The 16,705-nt window shown below is 38.5% G+C and overlaps 1 protein-coding gene across 1 annotated transcript in view; it reads right to left on the bottom strand.

The window, feature by feature from the left end:
- ABCA13 (ATP binding cassette subfamily A member 13) overlaps positions 1 to 16,705 on the bottom strand; it is a 471,542-nt gene that overhangs the window by 274,901 nt on the left and 179,936 nt on the right. Inside the window, 1 exon segment of the mRNA XM_031013046.3 lies at positions 2,388 to 2,502. Coding sequence (XP_030868906.2) covers positions 2,388 to 2,502 — 115 coding nt within the window.

Genomic DNA, 16,705 nt, shown 5'->3' with positions numbered 1-16,705 from the left:
TATACCTAGAAAACCCTAAAGACTCATCCAAAAAGCTCCTAGAACTGACAAATAAATTCAGCAAAGTTTCAGGATACAAAATTCATGTACACAGATCAGTAGCTCTGCTATACACCAACAGTGACCAAGCTGAGAATCAAATCAAGAACACAACCGCTTTCACAATAGCTACAAAAAATAAAATAAAATACTTAGGAATATACCTAAACAAGGAGGTGAACCACCTCTACAAGGAAAACTACAAAACACTGTTAAAAGAAATCACAGATGACACAAACAAAGGAAACACATGCCATGCTCACGGATGGGTAGAATCAATATTGTGAAAATGACCATACTGCCAAAAGCAATCTGCAATTCAATGCAATTCCCATCAAAACACCACCATTACTCTTCACAGAACTAAAAAAAAAATCCTAAAATTCATATGGAACCAAAAAATAACCCACACAGTCAAAGCAAGACTAAGCAAAAAGAACAAATCTGGAGGTATCACATTATCTGACTTCAAACTATACTATAAAAACATAGTCACCAAAATAGCATGGTACTGGTATAAAAATAGGCACATAGACCAATCGAACAGAATAAAGAACCCAGAAATAAACCCAAATATTTACAGCCAGCTGATCTTCAACAAAGCAAACAAAAACATAAAGTGGGGAAAGGACACCCTATTCAACAAATGATGTTGGGATAATTGGCAACCCACATGTTGAAGAATGAAACTGGATCCTCATCTCTCACCTTATACAAAAATCAACTCAAGGTGGATAAAAGACTTAAATCTAAGCCCTGAGACCATAACGAGTCTAGAAAAATAACATCAGTAAAACCCTTCTATACATTGGCTTAGGCAAATACTTCATGACCAAGAACCCAAAAGCAAATGCAACGAAAACAAAGATAAATATATTGGGACTTAATTAAACTAAATGACTTCTGCACAGCAAAAGAAATAATCAGCAGAGTAAATGGACAACCCACAGAGCAGGAGAAAATCTTCACAATCTATATATCCAGAAAATGACTAATATCCAGAATCTACAAAGAACTGCAAGAAAAAAACAATTTCATCAAAAAGTGGGCAAAGGACGTGAACAGACAATTCTCAAAAGAAGATAGACAAATGGTCAACAAACATATGGAAAAATACTCATCATCACTAATTATCAGGGAAGTGCAAATCAAAACCAAAATGTAATACCGCTCTACTCCTGCAAGAATGGCCATAATCAAAAAAATCAAAAAATAATCGATGTTGGCATGGATGCAGTGAAAAAGGAACACTGTTACACTGTTGGTGGGAATGTAAATTAGTACAACCACTATGGAAAACAGTGTGGAGATTCCTTAAAGAACTAAAAGTAGATCTACCATTTGAACCAGCAATCTCACTCCTGAAGTCATTACATGAAAAAGATAGTTGCACACATATGTTTATAGCAGCACAATTCGCAATTACAAAAATATGGAACCAACCCAGATGCCCATCAATCAATGAGTGAATAAAGAAAATGTGTGTGTGTGTATATGTATATGTGTGTATATATATATAAATGTATATATATATAAATGTGTGTATATATATATATATATACACACACACACACACACACACATACCATGGAATATACTCATCCATAAAAAGGAATGAAATAATAGCATTCAGAGCAACCTGGATGGAATTAGAGACTATTATTCTAAGTGAAGTAACTCAGGAATGCAAAACCAAACATCATATGTTCTCACTCACGTGTGGGAGCTAAGCTATGAGACACAAAGGTATAAGAATGATTCATTGGACTTTGGGGACTCAGGGTAAAGGGTTGGGGATGGTGACTGATAAAAGACTATACACTGGGTACAGGGTACACTGCTCGGGTGATGAGTGCACCAAAATCTCAGAAATCGCTACTGAAGAACTTATTCATGTAACCAAACACCACCTGTTCCCCAAAAAACCTATGGAAATAAAAAAAAATTTAAGTTATGATAGTTTCAAGTTTTATAACAGTATTACAACAAAAATAGCAGGGCCTCTACATAAAAAATTCTAAGCATAAATTAAGATGGGAAGTCTGCTGCTATGTTTTTCTGGGTTTTAAAAAAGTTGCTGAATGAGGAACATTGGCTTTGCTCTTGCAATCTCATATGGCTATTCTTTGGCTTTCTTTCATGTCAATGGAAAATATCTGGCATTGCTTCAGACTTCAACATAAAATCTTCTTTCTGGAACAGGGACTCAGCTATTTTGTACACCAGAACCCCAGCAGAGGAGAGGGAAGCAAAACAGAGAGGCTCAGGTTGGTTATGGGACAAGATCCATTTCCAAAGTCCCCAGCCTCCCTATCTTTGTCTCCCAGGCAAGGTTTAAGGATATTTACCTCTTCTATCTGTATCTCCTGCTCATACACCAACTTTCTGACCATGCTGGCCACAGACACCATCCACGTCAGCATCATTATCAGTGGAAAAAAGAAACCAACATTGTTCAGGAATCTGTAAGGGGATAATTCAGTCAGCATCCGGAGACAAGCAAAATGACTCTACTAATTTTTTACATTTTTCTTCCAAGTTAGAAAGCTCTTTCAGGAGTGATATCTCCTTTGGTCATTTCTACATGCCTGTGACTTAGGTAGCAGGGCCATGATTGGTGTGCTGATTTTGTAGGTGTGCAAATTCATGAAGGAACCCATGAAGGAGACACAACTGGTTCAAGATCTCTCAGAGAGCCATAGCCCAACCACAATACTCTCTGACACCTGCCATAGGCAGAGCAGGTTGGAGCAAAGCAGGTCATTAATCCATGCCTGCCATTTCCCCCATTTAATTGGGACCATTATCTATCTTCAATTATTGATATTAATTGATCACAGATTATCATCTACAAAATACGTGAAAATTGGCAAGTGAAAGTCTTCCTATTTTCCTAACACTCATATTTCAACCCACTCTAACTGGGCTCCATTTCTAATATACACTTGAAATGACTCTTATCTAGGGCATCAATGACAGTCATGCCTCAAAATCCAATGAGAATTATCCAGTCATTTTCCTTCTTGAGTTCTCAGACATGTTGGATGGCATTGGTCATTCCCTCCACCTCTCTTTTCTCTTAGCTTCCAGAACAACTCCCAGCTTTGCACCCACATCTTGGCAATTTCTCCTTTACCTGCCTTTAAATGTAGGCATTCCTGCCTCAAGCTAGACCCTCTGTCTTCTCACCACATACTCTCTGAGCTCTAAATCCACATAATAATTATTTATTCGACATTGAGACCAACTGAAGGTACAAGCCGTGTTACTGGGCTGGTGATACATGAATGAGCCAAACAGAAAAAGGTCCTGCCATTAAGGATCTTTCATTCCAGTGTGTCGGCAAGGTGGGAAGGGACATAAAATAATCCAACAAACACAGAGATTTCTATGTTCTGTCTCTGCCAAAACTCATGTTGACATTTAATTGCCCATGTGATGGTATTGAGAGGTGATGCAGCCTTTAAGAGGTGTTTGGGTTATGGGGTCTCCACACTCATGAATGGATTAATGCAGTTCTCATGAGACAAGTTGAGTTTCCAGGGTACTGGATTAGTTCTTGAGAGAGCTGGCTGTTATGAAGCAGGGTTGCCTCTCATGTATGGAGCGCACACCCTCTTCCCCTTACACTTTCCGCCATGAGTTGAAGTGGCATGACACCCTCAGCAGAAGCTGACCAGAAAGGCTGCCCGATCTTGGACTTCCTGCCAGAATTATGAGCCAAATAAACTTCTCTTCTTCACAGACTACCCAGTCTCGGGTATTCTGTGATAGCAGCACAGAAAGGACTAAAACAGAGATGCATAATATCAGGTAGTGATAAATGCTATGAGTAAAAAAGAACTAGCTTAACCAAAAGTGAGAAGGAATGGAAGGAATGCTATTTCAGACAGGGTGATTAGCTGAGCTGACAGCGGAAAAAAATACTCGAGCAGAAAGCGGATGAAGTAAGGAAATGAGTCACACAGGTATCTAAAGGAAGACTGCTCCAGGCAAAGGAAAAAAAAGGGCAAGGACCAGAGGTTGGAGCAAGCAGAACACGGGTCACAGTGAAGCCATCAGGTCCTGGGCTTTTCTTTGATGAAAGACTTTGTATTAGAGCAGAAATAAATAAAATGGAGACTAAAGCTTTGATTACTATGGTTTTGTATTATATTTTGAAGACAAGTAGTGTGATGCCTCCAGCTTCATTTTTTTTCCTCAAGATAGCTTTGGTTATTCTGGGTCTTTTGTGGTTCCATATAAGTTTTAGGATTTTTTTCTATTTCTGTGAGGAATGTCATTGGTATTTTAATAAGGATTGTATTGGATCTGCAGATTGTTTTGGGTAATGTAGACATTTTAACAATTTTTTTAATCAATAAGCATAGGATATCTTTTCATTTTTTATGTCCTCTTTAACTTCTCACGTCACATCAACATTTCATAGTTTTCTTTGTAGAGATCTTTCACTTCTTCGGTTAAAAACAGACACATAAACCAATGAAACAGAATAAAGAACACAAATATAAACCCACACATTTGTAGCCAACACATTTTCAACAAAGGCTCCAAATTCATACATTGGGAAAAGGACTATCTCTTCAATAAATGATGCTGGAAAAACTGAATAACCATATGCAGAAGAATGAAACTAGAGCCTTATCTCTTGCCATATACAAACATCAACTCTAAATAGATTAAAGACTTAAATGTAAAGCTCAAAACAATAAAACTACAAGAAGAAAATATCAGAGAACTGCTTCAGGACACTGATTCTGGACAAAGACTTTTTGTGTAAGACCTCAAAAGCACAGACAACAAAAGCAAAAATAGACAAATGATGTTACATCAAGCTAAAAAGCTTCTGCAAACAAAGGAAACAATCAGCAAAGTGTAAAGACAACCTACAGAATGGGAGAAAATATTTGCAAAGTATCCATCTGACAAGGTACTAATAGCCTGAATATACAAGAAACTCAAACAAATACAATAGCAAGAAACCCACATAATCCAATTAAAACATAGGCAAAAGATCTGACTCAATATTTCTCAAAAATAAATGACCACGAATGGCCAACAGTTATACAAATATATGCTGAACATCATGAATCATCAAAAAAATGCAAATCAAACCCACAATGAGATATCATCTTACCCCAGTTGAAATAGCTACTATCAAAAAGAGAAAATAACAGACGCTGGCAGGGATGTGGAGAAAAGGGAAAACCCACACTCTGTTAGGTGGGAATGTAAATTAGTAGAGACACTGTGAAGAACAGTATGGAGTTTCCTCAAATAACTAAAAAATATAACTACAATATGACCCAGCAATTCCAATGCAGAGTGTATATCTAAAATAAAGAAAATCAGTATATCGAAGAGATATGTGCACTCCCATGTTTATTGCAGACTTATTCACAATAGCTAAGATATGGAATAACCTAAGTGTTCATCAATGGATGAAAAGATAAAGAAATGTGGCATATATACAAAATGGAATATTATTTAGCAATTACAAAGAAAAAATCCTGTCATTTGAAGCAACATGGATGGAACTGGAGGACATTATATTAAGTGAAATAAGCCAGACACAGAAAGATAAATATATGTTCTAACTCATACGTGGGAGCTAAAAATAAAATGAACTCATTGAGGTAGAAAGTAGAGTAGTGAGTTACCCAGATGCTGCGAAGGGTAAAGGGGAGGGGAAGATAATTAGAGGTTGTTTAGTGTGTACGAATGGAGGGAAGGGATAAGTTCTAGTGTGCAATAGCACACTAAGGGAACTGTAGTTAACAATAACTTGCATATTTCAAAATAGCTAGAAGACAGGCTTTGGAATATTCCTAACACAAAGAGATGATTGTTGAAGTGATGGCTATCTCAATTACCCTGATTTGATTATCACACATTGTACGCATGTATCCAATTATCACAAGTAACTCATGAATATGAACAACTACTGTGTATCAATAAAAAAGCAAAAAAAAGTTACGTTGACTAGCGTGAGAAGCCTTCTCCTAGACCCTATTTCCAGGGAAACAGAAGATGGAGGCTATGTGAGAAATCCATGTGTTTTCAGGAAGCACTCTATCTTTGTGGCAATGGAAAAGTAAGCTTTTGAGCTGTAAGGTCATTAATGGCACCTGGTCCTCACCACCACCAAGACCCTCTTGCAGATACCTGGACAGGAATATCCAATTCATTCCAGATGAGTAACAATCACGGTAACAAAAATTTAGCACAACATTTGCGCAAGAAATAAAAAGAGATTGAGAGTTGCATAATTATTAATAAGTGAAAAACTCATGCCAAAAAGTTGGTCTCATTGAACAGATGATAATAGTGAACATACTTTTTGTCATCAATTTAAATATATTTAAACAATTTAAACAAGGCAAGCCCCTCTATAAGAAACACCACACAGCACAATCATTAGAATTGAGTTAATGAGATGGTAAAGTAGCAGAAAGATATAAAATGGGAATTGGAAGAACTTAGAAAAAATATATGAAAAAAACTAGCCATCAGACAAAGGAGAATAAAATTGGAAGAAACACAGGCCAAATTGATACTGCACAAAATACAGTAAGGGATGTAGAAAATAGGTGCAAGAAATGCAACTAAAGGAAACAGGAATAGAGTTTTGTAAAATGTAAAAATCTATTGATTAGAAACACAGGGAAAAGAAATGCAGGCAATTAAACTCCCTGAAAAAGAAAAACTAAGTATTTCTAAATTTGCAAAGCTAGAATACATCAAGAGTCTCCATTAAAAAAAATTAAAATCTACACATCCAAAGGACTTGTCTTGTCATCATAGAAAATTGTCCTAGAATGTTCAACAATGAAACACACTCTTATAAAATTTATTGAGTTTTCAAGCTACTGGCAGCTTGCCAAAATTACCAAGTTATATAAAAGGGAGAAAATATCAATGTGGCCTCAGATTTCTCCATAATAACATTTAAGACCAAAGACAATTTTTACACGATACTTAAGGAAGGAATGAACCAAGGGTTTTACATTCAGCCAAGATGTCCTTCAAATATAAATGCTACAAAGAGTTTTACATATGTAGGAATTCAGGTTATATTATCTTATAAGAGCTTCTTAAGGAAATTACTAGATGGCAAACTTCATCCCGCCAAATGATGACTGGTAAATTACAGTGAAAGGGCTGATGGTAAGCAATGAGTACATTTTCCTGTAAAAGCAAGACTAAAACAAAAATAGGAATTAAGGTTACAAGACAGATTGGAAATGCTACTATTCCCTGAAATGCAGAAATGATATGAAAAACAAATGGAAGGATAATGGGGAATGAGTTAGAGACGAAGAAAAAGTTGGTGCATGCCAAACTCAAATACTATTTTTTAAAATATTGGCAAATGTAGAATATTAGCATAAGTGTCTTTAACAGTACAAAAGGCAACATTAAGTAAGATTAACAATACCAGCTAAAATTGCATGATGGACAAGAGAAAATATATGATGAAATAAGAGAATATATTTTAAGTTTTTATTGCTTGTGATAAAAAACAAGGCTTTATATTACTTATATAATGTTATAATTATAAGGTAACCACTACAATAATAATAAAACATTATTAAATATTAGCTTAAAAGAAAAATTATAAGCATAAGAAACACAAGATAGAGGCAAGACTATATATATATTTATAATTGCATTTTATACTATCAAAGAATTAATGCCACATATATAAGAAGCTATATAATGCATACAAGAGACACACCTGAAACAAAATGCTTCAGAAAAAATTTAAATGAAAGGATGGGCAAAGTCATATCAAGCAAATAGAAACACCAAAAGGCAAAAAAAAAAAAAAGAAGAAGAAGAAGAGTGAAGAGAAGAGAAAAAAAGCAGAGTTCACCATTTCAATATCAAACAAGGTAGAGTTATGCCCACAAAGCATTAAAAGACACAATTATTCATAGTAATGCACACAGTAACAAAGCACAAATATCCAAAAGCCAAACTCCACAGGAAAAAGAGAGAAGGACAACCAAGTAATAAGGGACTATAATTTACCTATCCCAGTCTAAGACAGATCAAGATGACATAAATTAAGGATAGAAAAATCCTAAATAACAAAAATAACACAGATCAAATTCTCTGCCCTAAAATAGGGAATTAGAAATTCTTTTCAAGTGTCTACAAATCATTCACAAAAGTGGGTTATATATTACTTGATACCAAAACAGAAATAATAAGAATCATATTTTGACTGCAATTCAGAAATTAAGATTTAGCAACAGAATTTGGCAATTTAGTATATAATGCAATTTTTGTATTTTGTCCCTCTGATATGTAAAAACATACTATTACAAAGCAGATTTAATTTGTATGTTTCTTATTACAAGTAAGCTGTGTAAACATAGTTTTTCATATGTTTAAAATTCTTGAGAATTTTCACCTGGAAATTAAAAGCTTTATTTAAACAGCTCTTGGGTCAAAGAGAAAATAGAAACCTGTACTGCATGCATCTAGAAAACAATAAATTGCTAGCTACATATGAGATCTATGGGACATAAGGTAGGAGTTGAAAGAACAGTCATTACCTTAGGTACCTACATAATATATTTAACTACAAATATTTAAGAAAAAGACTAAAAATAATGAATTAAACTTTAGTCTCAAATTATAAAAGAATATATTGAAGATACAGAAAAGTAAGGAAGTAATAAAAATAAAAGCAGAAAAAGTTAGATGAGACAAAAGAGATAATTGATGAAGTCCAAATATGGTTCTTTGAGAAAATAGAAGTCAAATAAGAAAAGAATGAAATAACTTGCACATCATGAATTTTTAAAATAAGGAAAAAAACAGCATGTTAAAAGAGGAGTAACCACACCGAGAGAGGAATGAAGGAGGATGAGTAGGGAGAAAGGGAGAGAAGAAAATTATTTCATTTTTTGACTTTAATTTCTCTCTTCTAGGATCTTAATAATTGGAAATGGTTCATATTAAAGTTGAAGCATTATGTATTATGTATCACCAACAACAACTGCACTGAGTACCAAGTTTTAAAGAGGTGCTGTGATTCTCGTCCCTTGCAGTTTCCACTAGAGCGGGGTCACAGCAGAGCAGATTTAAGTCATTCGTAGTTTTCTTGTCTTTTTTTTTTTTTTTCCAAACAGGGTCTCACTCTGTTGCCCAGGCTGGAGTACAGTGGCATGATCTGGGCTCACTGTAGCCTCAGCCTCCTGGGCTCAAGCAATTCTCCCCTCTCAGCCTCCCAATTAGCTGGGACTACAGAACACACCACAACGCCCAGCTAATTTTGTTTATTTTCTGTAGAGATGGGGTCTTGCTATGCTGTCCAGGCTGGTTGCCTCATCTTAATACAGTCATAACAATCCCTGCTCTCCAAGCTTCCTCAAGGCAGGACTACATCTTTCCCTACTATATATGTCATGCGATTACAGTGCATGACACATAGTAAGTGCTGCGTAAATAGTTCCCAAATGAGTATGTAGCACAAAAACTTTCAGGCTAACTCTTGGCAAGACTTTGCGATTTCTAGTTTGTAAAACATGCATCACAAGGAAAAAGAATGAGGGACTCATCCCAAAAGAAAACATAAATAAACAAATAAGTGTCGTTTTGGAACAGGATATTAAGTGTGAATTATTTTCTCTATTTTCTTCACTCTTGAATATCACTTGTTTATAGAACTAAAAATAAAAAACATACACACAAAGGTCAGGGATGTCTCAGTAACCTCAGAAATAGGATTTTCCTCTTATCAGGAGGGCATGAATCAAACTAAGAATCTAGAATATTCTCTGTATGTTTCCCCTTCTCTGGAAACCAAATCAAAGAACTATCTATAAATTGTACCATTAGGAAATTAAACTCTCTCATGTCCTTTGTAGGGACATGGATGAAGCTGGAAACCATCATTCTGAGCAAACTATCACACGGACAGAAAACCAAACACTCCATGTCCTCACTCATAGGTGGGAACTGAACAATGAGAACACTTGGACACAGAGTGGGGAACATCACACACCGGGGCCTGTCATGGGGTGGGGGAGGGGGGAGGGATAGCATTAGGAGATATACCTAATGTAAATGATGAGTTAATGGGTGCAGCACACCAACATGGCACATGTATACATATGTAACAAACCTGCACGTTGTGCACATGTACCCTGGAACTTAAAGTATAATAAAAAATAAAATAAAATAAAAGTAAAAAAAAAAAAGGAAATTAAACTCTCTTACTTCTTTAAGCCTTTCTAAAGGGATACTCTGATCTTCACAAACACTAATTGTCACCATTGCTTTTTCTGCAGGTGGACTTTTTGGTTTCCATTTTAGTAAGCCTTGCTCCTGGTATTTGATCTGTTACTTGCCTCTGTCAGCACTATCAGTGAGTGCAATGACAGAAAAGTCATGGGCGTGTTGGACCAAAGTCTTACTATAGAAAGAACCACCCTGAGAAATCAGCTGGTTTTTGTTGCTGTTGTTGTTGTCTGTTTTTTGTTTTCTCAGGATGTATGACTTTGAGGCAAGTGCAGGGAGGTGGCAAATTTCCAGCCACCACCTCTCACATCAGCCCGGCCTCTGCCCTTCCCTCCTTCTGCCCCTCTCCACCGGCCTCCATCACCACTACTGCCCAGGACCAGTCCACATCAACCATGGGGAGACAGGACATAGCTGGGGGCAACTGCTGAAGAGAAGGACCAGTGCATTTGGCCTCCACTTTCTCTCTCTCCCTTTATCCTCCCTTTCCTTTTCATGAAACCAGAGGCACACTAATGTTGCCCCTGTCACTTGCTAGCTCTGTCTTCCGCTGCCTTCCGCACAACACAGCCAGCTGAAGTCTGACATGATTTGTGAATTGGAGGTGAGTGGAGGTCAGGGAAGGTGAAGTAAGGGGCATTTAAGACTCTAGTGTTCCTGACTCAGCCATTGCCAGAGCCATGCATGAAAGTAAGTGCACCTCCCTAACCACAAACAAAGGGGAACGTTGGCTCTCATTCATTTTATTGTTCCTAGTTTTTATAACTCCCTTGGGAAAGCCAGGGAGAAGGGAAGATGCTCGCGTGCATCCTCACCTCTCTGAATCTAACACCATCCAAGAACATCAGACCCGTATTGACCCTCTGCACCAGTAGTGGAAGAACTTTCTCAGATTTGAAGCTGCCCAAGAATGGAGTGGGCTGCCACTTAGAGCATCCCACCCATTCACAGTGCCTGGCGTTGCCCCTCACAAGTCTCAAGGTCTCCTCAAGCAGGATAATTCACTGTGCACTACAAGCCAATGCACTGGGCAGACAGCAGTTAATACCCTGTATGAGGTGAGGAGACTGACACCCAAAGCTGGCGCAAAACTGGCCCAACGTCCTGCGAACCAGCAAGTGTCAAAGCTGGCACCCAAATGCAGTTTTTTCATCCCAGTTCTGTCATCATGTCAAGTCTGAGACTCTAAAGGGATCCAGGAAGCTCGAAAGAGATCAGATAAACTTAGAAGGTGCAATGCACTGTCAAGATCCAATATGTCTAAAGAAGGAGACTTTGAGACCTTAATTCAGACTCTCAGGTCATACAAATTCTACCAAGAAATTCTCCTATATTTTACTAGGTAGAGGAAGGCATGAAACCAATTGTGAGCAACCCAGTGCTGCCACTTTTACAGTATCTGTATCTCCCTTTTCGCCCCTTATTAGTTATGAATGTACACTAACTACTGCATTAAGCAGTGAGTTTCTTGACCTCAAGAACTGCATAGTGCTGATCTCTGCATCCATCCCAGCATAGAATGTGTGTCATACAGTGAATATGAAAACAAAATTTTTCTACATAGATGAATAGAGGAATAACTATATGAGTGAATGATGAAGGCCCTTGAAATAATTTACCAGAGGCAGAGCAAACAGTGGATCTAAATGAGGGTGTTTTGGAATTTGGCTAGGACTATTCTTCATTGCACACTACAGTGTCATTTATCACACAACAATTGTCACCACTGGCCCTTAGGCACTAAACATACACTGGTCCCCATTGTTACCATCAAAACACCCCACACACTTCCAAACTCCCACCAACCAAGGTTAAGAACTACTGCTCAAATCCGAGCTCTGGCTAGGATATAAGAAAACATGCCAGGCAGGCATTCTTTTCTTTTGTTTTGTTTTCTTTTCTTTTCTTTTGAGACGGAGTTTGCTCTTGTCACCCAGGCTGGAGTGCAATGGTGCAATCTCAGCTCACTACAACCTTTGCCTCCTGGGTTCAAGCAATTCTCCTGCCTCAGCCTCCCAAGTAGCTGGGATTACAGACGCGTGCCACCATGCCCAGCTAATTTTTGTATTTTTAGTAGAAATCAGGTTTCACCATGTTGGCCAGGCTGGTCTCGAATTCCTGACCTCGTGATCTGCCCGCCTCGGCCTCCCAAAGTGCTGGAATTACAGGCGTGAGCCACCACACCCGGCCGAAAACATACCAGACTTTCAAATACAATGGAGTGAAATGGCAGCCAAGTGACCAAGCATCCTGCACAAAGTGCTTAAAAGTAGCAAGTGGCAATTAATAGTTTATTTGGGGAGTGAGGGGTATTAAGATGCTGTGAGATCTTGGGGGAAATAACTTACCCTATCAGCATCTCAATTTCTTCCGCTGTACTTTAAAGGTTTTTAGAGGATAAATGAGATGATTTTTTTAAATGTGATACAATTTTAAGAGATTACTTTGCTGCTGTTGAGGGAAAGAACATGGACAAATTGGAGAAACGATTTGCTGAGGTTTTAATGAGAAACCATCCTCCTCTGCCCAGCAAGGAGATAAGTTTATAAGAGCTGTGTGGGGCTTGAGAAAGTGAAGAATTGTACAATTTAATGAGGGTTTTTCTTCTCCTTCCCACTACAGTTGGTATCACCAACAAATTACCTGCGTTGGTGGGACAGGACAGAGCCTGCGGGCAACAGAGGGGGCTTCCAGCAGCTCTGAGCGCTGAGGGTCATCAGGAATGGGAATTTCTGCTGAGAACAATGACTATTGACTAAATAGAAAAGAGAGGTGTTTAATAAAGTTACCTGAAGTAGAGCCCAAGGAAGAGAAACAATCAAAATAAATAAAATGAGAGGTCCTCTCACTGGTCTGTTGTGGATCAAGCTGATTTTTTTTTAAGCAGGAATTCAACATTTCAAGCATGAGTGGCTGTCAACCCTTCACTCTCCACTTTGCCCAAGACACATCAAAGTCCAGACGCAACGCCTCACGGGAGCCATCACTCAGCCTGACCCAGCACGCTCCATTTCTCCTTCTCTTGAACCCACCCCAGAGTGGTGGGAATTGAAGCAGCCAAAAAGCAATAGAGGAAATAACAGGTGCCCTTTCAAATAAATATTCTTTGTGCATATAAAACAATTCCAGAATATTGTTGTGGTTTTTGTTTTCTGAAAACCTGTTTATTAAGTTGGCTTATTCTTTGAAGCAACACATTAACATTTGAATTCCTTTATATTCATGAAGTACACACTACAGTTCCAATCATAAAATTACTCTATGATAACTGCCTATGAATCAGGGGGTTGACAGGAACATGAAATTTCAAAAACTGCTGCTGCCTATCCATCTCTACAGTCTCCAGCAACATTTTCCAATGCATGCCTTTCAGGACATTAGTTCCATGAGCTGCTGGTAGATACTACATGAAAAATAAAAGGAGGAGAGAGAGAGAGATCTGTGTGCAAGAAAAGTGGAAAATTTTTAGTTAAATAGAGTTAAACAGGTTTTGTTACCACAGGTGAATTGCCGTGTTCCCACCTATAGTAGGTCTCTCCACTTGTTGAGGTCTCTTCCCCTTGACTAATTCAGGACACAGCTGTCCCCACCGCTTATACACTACCAATTTCCCCATCTTACTGGACTATTCCCCAGGTAGCATCTTATATCTAAAAAAAAACAAAAAGACTTCTTCCAAAAGAAGAAGAAGAAGTCACTGCCCATTTCTTCCCATTGAGAGCTGTCTGAGTTCACTCTCCAATTCTACCCCTCCAAGTCTCCATTCTGTCCACTCTAATTTGGCCGTCATTCTCACCACATCATGGAAGCTGCTCTCTATGAAGTCCCGGATGGTGTAAATCCAGTGGTCGATTATCTGTCTTTACCTTATTTCACCCATGAGCCACATATGACACACTTGATCACTCCTCTTCCTGGAGTCTTTTGCTCAGCTTGACCTCCAGGATTCCACACTCTGTAGGTTTTCCTCCTGCCTCAATGATACTTTCTCAATCTCCTCTTCTCATTTACCTCTTCATGGGAGGGGCCCCACACTTGGTCTTGGCCCTCTCTATTTTTCTATCTATACTCCTTCCCATGGTAATATCTTAGAGTTCTAAATGCCATCAAAATGGGGGAGACTCCTAAATTAATAGATCCATACATTGTCCCAGCCTCCTGAACAAATCTGCCTACTAGACATGTCCAAAGCTGAGTTTCTATCCTTATCCTCCAAACCTCTACCCACAGTTTTTCTATTATAGTTAGAGATAATTCCAGCAATCCAGTTACTTGGACCAAAATAGGGGAATCTTCCTTGATGTCTCTCTATCACGCCCTCATCAAATCTTTTGGCAATTCTGTTGCCTCTACTTCCTGAATGCAACCAAGAATCGGACCACTTTTTACCAGCTTCTCTGCTACCACACTGGACCAAGCCACCATCATCTCTCACCTGGGTTATTACAACAGCCTTCTAAATGATTTCTCTGTCCCACACATACCCCTACAAGCTCTTTTCCACCCAATAGCGTGAGCAAGACTTTTACAGTATAAGTCAGATGATGACATCACTCCTGCTCGAAACTCTCCAGCAGCCTTTTAATACCACTCCAATCACCTGCAACCATGCAATCTACAATCAGCTCTTTGACTTCATCTCCCACCCTCTCGCCCTTGTGCACTCTGCTCTGGTGACTCTTCACACATACCCTAGGCCACTCCTACCACAGGGCCTTTGCATGGGGGGTTCCTCTGCCCTAGAACACACTTCCCCTTGTGCTTCTGCATCCCATCAAGTCTTTGTTAAAATGCTACCTTCCTGATAGGGTCTACCTCATCCACATTAACAATTCCGTCTTCCCCTCCTAGTGTCCCTGACCCTGCTCATCCTATTTCCCAGCTCCACGGCACTTCCTGCTTCCTATCATTCAACGCAATTGTCTTCTTAATTGTATTTGTGGCACCTCTGCTTCCCTGGACCAGAAGTCTCACAAGAGCAGGGATTTTCACCTATTTTCTTTACTGATTCACCTATTTTCTTTACTGATTTACTTATTTTCTTTACTTATTCAGTCTAGAGACTGACAAATAGTACATAAAAGTCATTAAATAAATTCATAAATTACTGAATATGTATCTCATTCAGTAAGCAGGAGGAAACTACTAAAAAAATTTTAACAAACATTGTCTACAGTACAAACTGTGCTTTAGGATTTTTACTCAAGTGACTGAATTCTTTCGAGATCTCAGACTGTTTCAATCACTGCAGGTACTCTAAGCCCTCAAGAAAGGGAGACTTTGAAACTAGAGATAAAAGATGGATATGGCACAGTGAGAAATCTCAAAGATTTAAATATTTCAGAGAATTAAAATACTTCTTCATCTTTCTCAAAGAAATAAAGCAATACTTCTGAGGAGTTATGTTGCTGTATCCCAGTAGTAGAATAAGAGAGGTAATTCCATGAGATCAGAATCATACCTGGGTATTCCACTCATTCCAACGTTTTAGGCTGGAATGTTTCTCATACATCAGAATTTATCTTCTAGGGGTGAAAAAATATGTCTCCATCCATGTCCCTCAATTCCTCCTTTCTAGCTCTCTTGCAATGTCTGTTAGCCATACACTATGATCAGTAGGAATTGAAAACTGATTACTCAGGCCATTTCTGGATTTCCATCAATACATTTGTAGGAGTATATGCTGTTCTTCCCATCGTGCCTTCTTGGGAAATATCCTATGTCAGAGTGGACAAAGTAAACCCCCAGTCTCCTCCTGTGAACCGGAGCAGAGGGAATTGTCATGTTCCCATCCACGTAAGCACAACCCCCCTCTTTCATGGGTGGAGATCATAGCATACTTTGGAGCTAGAAGGAGACTATCAGAATGCAATAGATTTCAGGTTTGCCTTTAGAAAATGAGCATAATAAAACTTCGGCTTCTCCCAGTATCTAACACAGATCACTAATTCTCAGAGCTCTCAGGTGTTTGCGCTGGGTATGAAGTGTCTGTGCATGACAACTAGCCTACAACAGCACTTTTCTTGGGTTCTGCTCCTGCTGCTATCACCTCCAAGAAAAATGCTTTAGGAGCAGAAAATCACGGGTTGAAAATGTTCATAGCCAAAAATATCATCACTTTGAAAAGAAAGAAAAGCTATCATTTTACAAAGAAAGAAGTTAAGAGGCTTACTAACAGTCTGCCTAACAAGGCAGCCCCTGAGTGAAAATGTCACCTTAGTCTCTTTCTTCCTGACCTTTTGTTCGCCGCACCACACTAGGCTATCCCAAGATAAGTTCAATCAGGTGGTCTTCAGCGTTTTATCCTCCCACTGTGGGAAAGTTCTTCCTGTACAACCAGCATTTTCATAAAAAATGTGTGGATGTGCTATTATGTATGCAGCATATCACTAGACAGGAAGGAGGGGTCAAG

This window comes from Gorilla gorilla, chromosome 6 (assembly GCF_029281585.2).
Source record: "Gorilla gorilla gorilla isolate KB3781 chromosome 6, NHGRI_mGorGor1-v2.1_pri, whole genome shotgun sequence".
NCBI classification, from domain to species: Eukaryota; Metazoa; Chordata; class Mammalia; order Primates; family Hominidae; genus Gorilla; species Gorilla gorilla.
This window is presented reverse-complemented; position numbering and strand designations above follow the sequence as displayed.